This window comes from Micromys minutus (assembly GCF_963924665.1).
Source record: "Micromys minutus genome assembly, chromosome: 2".
NCBI lineage: Eukaryota > Metazoa > Chordata > Mammalia > Rodentia > Muridae > Micromys > Micromys minutus.
Window position 1 is genome coordinate 19,896,819 of NC_137971.1, and position 7,838 is coordinate 19,904,656.

The following is a 7,838-nucleotide window of genomic DNA, read 5'->3' on the forward strand; positions in this document are numbered from 1 at the left end:
GCGCGCACGCACACACACACACACACACACATGAATCCCTTTCCTGTCCAACTCTCATCCTATGCCTTTACAAATAGCTGGTTTGGGAGAGAGCAAAGCTGTCAAGTGGAGGCACAAACCCAACCTGCCGCGAAGACCGGCTCACTGCTGGATCTTCTTCTCCACTCAGGATGAAAAATGAAAGCCCTTCGTCCAGCAAGACTTCAGTCTGTGGGTGAAACAGCAGCAGGCCAGTGGTTAACGCTATGGATACATCCTGTCTGCATGCAAGGGAAGGGACACTTTTCCATATGTGGCAGATGGCAGCTTATTAGCAAGTAGGAAACGGCACAGTAGTTACTTTATCAGCTCGTTTACACTGAGCTCTGATTCGTTGCCTTTCACCTTTTATCTTTTATTTATTTATTTATTTATTTATTTATTTACTTAATTGTTTTGGTAGCTTTCGTGAGAACCAAAATAGAACAAAGCCAAAAGCTCCTTCTCTGCTCTCTCACCCTAACCTGAGCACTTAGAGGATTATTTCTCATTTAATAAAAACGCTGCCTCCGATCACTGTCCTCCATGTCCAAGGGTTCTTGTGGACATGTGCTCACACCCCCCACACGCACACCTCGCCATCCTAGTCCCACAATATTTGGTGGCAAATTCTTTGTTACAGACTCATTCATAAATAAGGCCTCTTTTAGTCTTGTATACTGCAAATTCAAATTCTTTAAAAAAAAAAACACCACTTCTTCCTCATGCATCTACAGCTGCCTTAAGAGAAAGCTAGAGGGGACTCACTTCCGGGAAAAAGCAAAAGTCGCTCTAGGAATCAAACAATTTCAAAGCACACAAAATGTGAAGATTTACCTTGTAATTTGTTTCTGTCTAGACTCTAGCTGCCTTCTGCACATACAAACTGCCCACTCCCTCCGCTTATCCCCTGCTTCCTGCATACACACACGGATATTTAGGATGGGAATTCTTAGTATCTGTAGTTAATTTTCATTTTCATATTCATGTATGAGTGTGTGCCTATGTGAGTTTGTGTGCACCACATGTGTGAAGAATCCCTGTGTTGTAATAGCTGCAAAGCTCACTAGCCCACATACTTACGGCAAAGCGACCAGTTCCCGGCAGTGTCCTCGAATTCTAATCATCGAGCCCACCGCTAACTGGACTGACTAGAAATGATATGCACAATTTGCACGTCTGTTTTGTTAAGCACACACACACACACACAACTCCACAACCTGCCATTCATTTCTTTCTTTCCAGTTTGTCTAGCAAGGGAGAAGAGTGGAGCTTTGTGCCGAGGACTCACAGGCGAGATGAGATGTGTTGAGGGACCCAACAGCCTGAGAAAATGAACTGGTAAACTGGAGAGGCATAGAACCGCTGTCTTAAGGCAGACATTTTGGGGCTTAATTACTTAATTAATTTCCTTATGAATTTGTTACAGCAACTCAGCCTGTCCTCTAACACGCCCCAAATCTGGGTCATTTCAAGCATGCAACTGCACATAAACAGTACGTTTGTGAGCTTCTCAAATGCCGTTAGAATAACTAACTGGCAGGTTCTCGTGTGATTGCCGAGCTCCCGGTTCCCCAGCAAGCAAACGGAAACCCGATTCAGTGTGGTGAGGACTATGCCAGGAACACAAACAGGAGTTTCCAATCACAAACTGCCAGCTAACTCCTGTTGTGGGCGGGACTTTACAGTTACTGCCCCACTTTGCTGAGTCAGATATTTTCTCTGGCTTGCTTCTTCAGGTATGCCATGATTGATTTCCTGTCATGCTTCTCTGGTGGACCCCTAACCACCAGCCATCTGGAGACGCCCAGTTCATGGGTTACTATCTGTTCACAAAAACTGTAGACATTTATGGTACTTACGTTTATCTTATTATAATTTACTAGGATAAGCGATGCCATGGGGAGATAGGGATTGAATTGGGCATGAGGCTTCTTTTTATGGGAGGATGCAGATGACCTAAAACTGCATTGTGGTGTCAACCACACAGTCCTGCAGTTTAACCAAAAGCCATTGAATTAATTATAAGCTAAAAAGGGGGTGAACTTTTGTTGTGTAAGTCCTACCTACCTCCATAAAGATGTTTTTAAAACTATTTTAAAGAAATTTACTCACCTTAGACCATCGGTAAGTCTTTGTATCAGTGAGCAGCTCGGCTGAGGACTTTTCACCTTGACTGATCTGGAACACAAAAGTTTACAGAAAATCAGCATACGTGAACACGTATGTCTTCTCTCCATAATGGATGAAAATAAAAATTTCTTCAATGATTTTAATGGTGTGTTTACACACACACACACACACACACACACACACACACACACACACATTTATCTTTACCTGAAATGTCATATATATTACTGTAACCAGATTGACTTTTCTCAGGTTAGGTTTAATATCATGAAGGGCATGTGTGACCTGGTGGCTACTCTTATGTCAGCTTGACCCAAGCTAGAGCCATTGGAGAAGAGGAAGCCTAGGTTGAGAAACTGCTTCCATAAGATCTGGCTGTAGACAAACCTGTAGGGAATTTTCTTAATTGGTGATGATGGGAGAAGACCCAGCCCATTGTGGGTGGTGATACCCTCTGGGCTGGTGGTCCTGGATGCTATAAAGAAAGCAGGCTGAGCAAGCCACGGAGGCAAGCTAGTGAGCAGAACTCCTCCAGGCGCCTGCCTTGCTTGAGTTCCTGTCCTGACTTCTTTCACTGATGAACAGTGATAGAAAGGGTAAGCCCAATGCATCCCTTGCTTCCCAACTGGCTTTTTTGTCATGGCATTTCATTACAGCAGTTGAAACTTTTAATGTGATAGGGTATTAAAACATAAAAGAAAAAGGAAATAGAAGAAAAGAAAAAAAAAACAAAACAGGTGAGAAGGTGAAGCTTTTTGAAATTGTAGCGTATTAAGACAACCTCGGTTCTTTCTTAACATTAAAAAGGTGTTATGATCCCTGTTCCACTTAAAGCAGTCATTCTGAGAACAGAAGAAAGCAATTAAAAGCATTACCTTAGCATTTTTTAGTTTTTCTCTTACTTTGCCTCTCAGTGTCTCTGTTATGTTTCGATTTTCTTCTGCATTTAAAGCAAGGCGTCAGCATTACATGGGGTTCACATTACTTCACCATAATTAACCAAGTGACAGTGAAAACATTCATTGTGTATCTCAGCAGCAAGTATGCCTAGCCATCGTGAGGAGCAGAGAGACTTAAGGCCACAGTCCCGGGAGCACTTACAAGCCTGCACCTCTTCCCCCTTCTCATCAGGATTACAGTAAACAGTGTTCCCTTAGCAACCCCTTCTCTGTCCTTTGTCACCTTCCCTTGCTGCTCCATTGGGTATCATCCAAGCAAAGCATGGAACAGCTCAGACAAACCACCTCTGATGCTGTTTTCTTGTTAGAAAGAAACTCCTTGGGAGCTTTCGTATTCTGTGTAGAATTCCCTGGGACATGAACTAGTATCAAAGCCATGCCGTGTTGTTGTTAAAATGGAAGCGTGGGAGTGAAAAGGCAGAAAACAAAAGCTTGGAAATATTCCAAGCTATGTGTGTACTCATAGGATGGACTGAGAAAGACGGGAGTTGTACAGTTCTCAATACAGTTTTTAGAAAAGGAAGATGAATTGGCTGCGTTCTCTTGAGTTGGCCTTTTTTCCTCCTGCTCCTGTTGAGAACTCATAAGTTGCTCTGGTTGGAATAAGGAGTAAGGCTAGAGCTAAGCCACAAGAGGTCTTATGAAGCAGGTTCTACATCTACACATACCTAAGGTCTAACCCAGTCTCAGCACACATACCTAAGGTCTAACCCAGTCTCAGTACACATACCTAAGGTCTAACCCAGTCTCAGGCACCTGTGACTCCTCCATGTATACAATTAATGGAGAAAGTAGAACATCGTGAGAGTTCAATTTCTTGGAGAAAATGAACATCGTGAGTTCCCTTTCTATGTATTCCCTTGGGCCCATTTGATACCATGTAGGAAGCCTAGTTCATGTTTACGCTCTAGAATGCTGGGGTGGAAGTAATCATTGCATTCTTAAAAACGAAAGCCCAAGGGCATCAGAGTTGTGGCACACTACAGGAGAACCTTTTGACAGACGCCTGTCCATTATTTCTTCTGTGCTGCTGTTTGCTGCTTCTGACATCTGTGGAGGAAAGCAGGGAAGGTTAGGCTGCATCTGGCGGTTACAGAACAGCTTGTCTTAGTCAGTCGGTCTGAACATTATCTTCTACAACATCCACTCACTCTCTTTTGCTCAAACTTGAACTATGTTCTAACTTACATGAATTCTTTAAAAATGATTGATTTTAAAATTAAATCATTGCCACCTGAAATCTCAAAAAAAGCAAACAAACAAAAGAAAACCTTTAAGTGACAAAGTCTGACTGAGACTTAGTTCTTTGTACTTGTGTGCCAAGTGTCTCCTGAATCTTCTAGAAAAGCCTGGTGAAATTAAACATGTGTAGAAGTACTTTAAAAATCCAACGCCCCATGGGTGTCATTGCTTGGGGGATTTCTCTGTAGTACTTGACAATGCAGACACCTTCCTTCCTGAAAACTATCCATGGCCTTTGATTCTTAACTGTCCCCTCCCCTGTCTCTTCAGTGGCCACCCTGCTCCCCATCACAAAAAGGCAAGTGTACTCAAGGCTTTGGTGAGTGTGTGTAGGCATGGCCTCCAAAATATGTGTGTCTGCCTCTGACTTCCCTCTCAAACATGAAAAATACATTCTAGCTCCCTCCTGGTAGGAGGGGCTGAGTGCCGTTGTTGTTTTTCAGTCCGTGAAGGTGAACATTTGCAGATTCTCAGAGCTCTCAGCCTTGTAGAGTAACGGTTCTCACGCTCTAGTGGTTTGGACTCTGAGTTTGTTCTAAACTTTAAATTTGAGATATATACTAGCAAAGACTCTTGAAAAAAAAATGTTCCTGCTGACCAAAATAGCCTGAAGCTGGAATGGAAAAGGTGAAAGGGTAAAGATTAGCTTCATGATTGTGTTAAAAACGTGGATTCAGGGGCTGGTGAGATAGCTCAGTGGGGGAAGTGCTTGTCACTAATGCTGACTACCTGAGTTCTATCCCTGGGACCCACGCGGTAGAACAAAAGACCCAATTCCTACAAGTTGTCCTCCAACCTCCATAGGTATGCTATGACATGCGTCTGTATGTACGAATACACACACATACAAACATATACATACATGCATGCATTAAATTACTAAAGAATGGACTTTTGTTGAAAATCAAAGCAGACTATCAATGTGATCCTGATTTTTAAAAATTAATATAACAAGAATCTAGTCAACAGGCTTTATGGGAGAATTTCAAAGTCGGCCAGTGACTCTTTTGTCACAGTTAAAACTCCTGAATAAGGTCACCATGAGCTGATATGCCCCCTTCTCGTCATTCACAGCCCCCACAAGACAACGTAAGGCAGCATGGTGACTTCTGAGACCACAGAAGATTACTGACCTTGGCAAGAAGAGACTGCTGAAGAGACCTAGCTTTAATGTACAACGATTTTATCAAACATTGCTAAGTGGGGAGGGCATTCTGACTCGTTTAAATTAAGGGGGCTGGCAGCCCTCCACCCACCCACAGAGCTAGTGTTAGCGGACAGCCAAGGGGAGGACAGAGAGATGTACATCCCAACTCAGAGCAAGTGCTGTGAGGACACGGCATTCTTCACTTTGCCGCTTGTTGGTATCTTCTGTCTGGGTTTTTAGGTCCTGCTTTTGATTTTCAGTCGTCCGCTTGTCCTGAGCTCATTAAAGCCTTGGCAAAGACAGAAGGATCAAAATAATTCCTTGTATTGTCCCATCATGGAGGAGACTTGCCTTTGACAGCAGCCGAAGCCATGACATCACCAACCATGAAAGATGGAACTGTACTCTCTCAAAGAAACAGTGTGTCCTTGGAGAATGCAGGGAGGACATGGAAACATCCCTAGAGTCCACTTAAAACAACAGCAGTTTACCCAACCCTTAGGATGTGGCTAAGGGAGATTTCCAGATGTAAAGGCCCATAGGTTTACATAGAAGTCTTTAAATCAGAGAAGTCCCAAATAAATAACGTGTTGATTTACTTCAAGGTCTTAGGAAAACAAGAACCAGCCAGTTGTAAAGATTGTTAGCAGAGATAGATCGGGCATCAGAAATTAATAAGATGAAGACTAAAAGAACAATACACAGAATCAATCACACAAGGAGTTGATTCCTTGAAAAAATAAACAAGGTTGCTAAGCCCTTTCAATGGTTAATCTTGGTTGTCAGCTTGAAATAAGAAGCAGGCATGTCCGTTGGGTGGGTCATTGAGGTGGTTCCCAGAAAGATTAACTGAGGGGAAAGTCCCTTCTCAAATGTCAGTAGCATCTTCCAGCATTAGCTTGGGTCTGATATAAGGTGAGCCAAAGTCACAGCTTTTGCTTCTCTTCTTGAGGTGAGTGCATCTGCCCTGCTGCTCTCATGGCTGCTACTACCCTTGGCTGACCTCAGAGCAGAGTTTCCTCAGTCTCCCAATGTGGACTCAGGGTCCAGCTATAAACCCATATAGCTGGAGCTGCCCAGTTTTTGAAAGAGGTGTCAAAACGTACATTACAAAAAAAAAAAAGACAACATCTTAATTAAATGATGCTGGGAAAACTATATGTTTATATACAGAATGATCCTCGTCTCTTCCTTTGCTCAAAGATCAACTCCAAGTAGATCAAAGACCTTAGTGTAACTTTTAAACTGTGAGACAAACTGTTGGGCTTTTCTAGAAAACATGGACAAACATTTCAAGATAGAGGCACAGGCAAAGACTTTCTGAAAAGGACCCCAACAGAAGAGAAAATGATCGCCAGAATAGAGTGATGGGATTATGTGACATCAGAAGGCTGCACAGGAAACAACTGGCAGAGGAAAGACAGCCTAGAGGTAAAGGACTGTAAAGTTGCACACCAGTCCCCTGATCATCCAGCTGGCAGAGGCTTGGTCCTCTCAACAGCTTTCAAAACAAGAATCGTGGCTTTCGGACCAGTATCTGGAAAAGCGCTTGAAACTTCCAGCCACCAGGGAAATGTAAGTTAAAAGTGGCAGAGATTCTATCCAGAATGGTCATCGTGAGAGAGCGAACAGCAACAAAATCAGGCTTTGGGGATGTGGAGAATGAAGAACTCTCATGCACTGGTGGGGAGGGAAAACTCGGGCAGACACTAGGGGAAGTGGTAAGCAGACTCTTCGAGAAAACCTGAAGATGCAACCACAGTACGTTCCAGCTATTCTGTTTCCGGTATAGACCCAACTCAAGTCAACCTATCGAAGACATTTGCAGCCAGGCACGGTGGTGCACACCTATAATCCCATACTCAGGAGGCAAAGGCAGGTGGATCTCTGTGAATTCAAGGCCAGCCTGGTCTACAGACTGAGTTCCAGAACAGACAGTGTGATAAAGAAAAACCCTGTCTCGAAAAAGACAAAACCAAAGCCAAAGACATTTTGCACACTATGTTAACTGCTGCGCTGTTCCTGTGAAGAAATGGCCTTCAGCAGATGGACTCATAGGATGAATTCCCGTTGCCTGGGAGGAAGCCGGGGATGCTTCCAGTGACCTCCGTAAGCCTGTTACTCATCAGTGCTACCAAATCCGTGTTGTTTACGTCCAAACTGCTTAAAAATCGGAATGCACAGCACAGAGCATAAAGGTAACGGAATGAACGGTTTTCAAGAAACCATGCGTCTCGGTAAAATGCTATAAAAACCTGTATTTGTAAAGGCCCTCAAATTTTTCATTAATACTTTACCTTTCTAAAAATCTCTTCTCTTCTTTTTGAAATTTTCTTCAT

At 43.2% G+C, this 7,838-nt stretch overlaps 1 protein-coding gene across 1 annotated transcript in view; it reads right to left on the minus strand.

Annotated features, from left to right (window-relative positions):
* The window catches only part of CC2D2B (coiled-coil and C2 domain containing 2B), a gene marked incomplete at both ends in the record, with an annotated part of 66,592 nt that extends 58,754 nt beyond the window's left edge, over positions 1–7,838 (minus strand). Inside the window, 5 exons of the mRNA XM_080913326.1 lie at positions 125–208; positions 2,134–2,199; positions 3,027–3,091; positions 4,103–4,160; positions 7,797–7,838. Coding sequence (XP_080769452.1) covers positions 125–208; positions 2,134–2,199; positions 3,027–3,091; positions 4,103–4,160; positions 7,797–7,838 — 315 coding nt within the window. The remainder of the gene's footprint in view (positions 1–124; positions 209–2,133; positions 2,200–3,026; positions 3,092–4,102; positions 4,161–7,796) is intronic.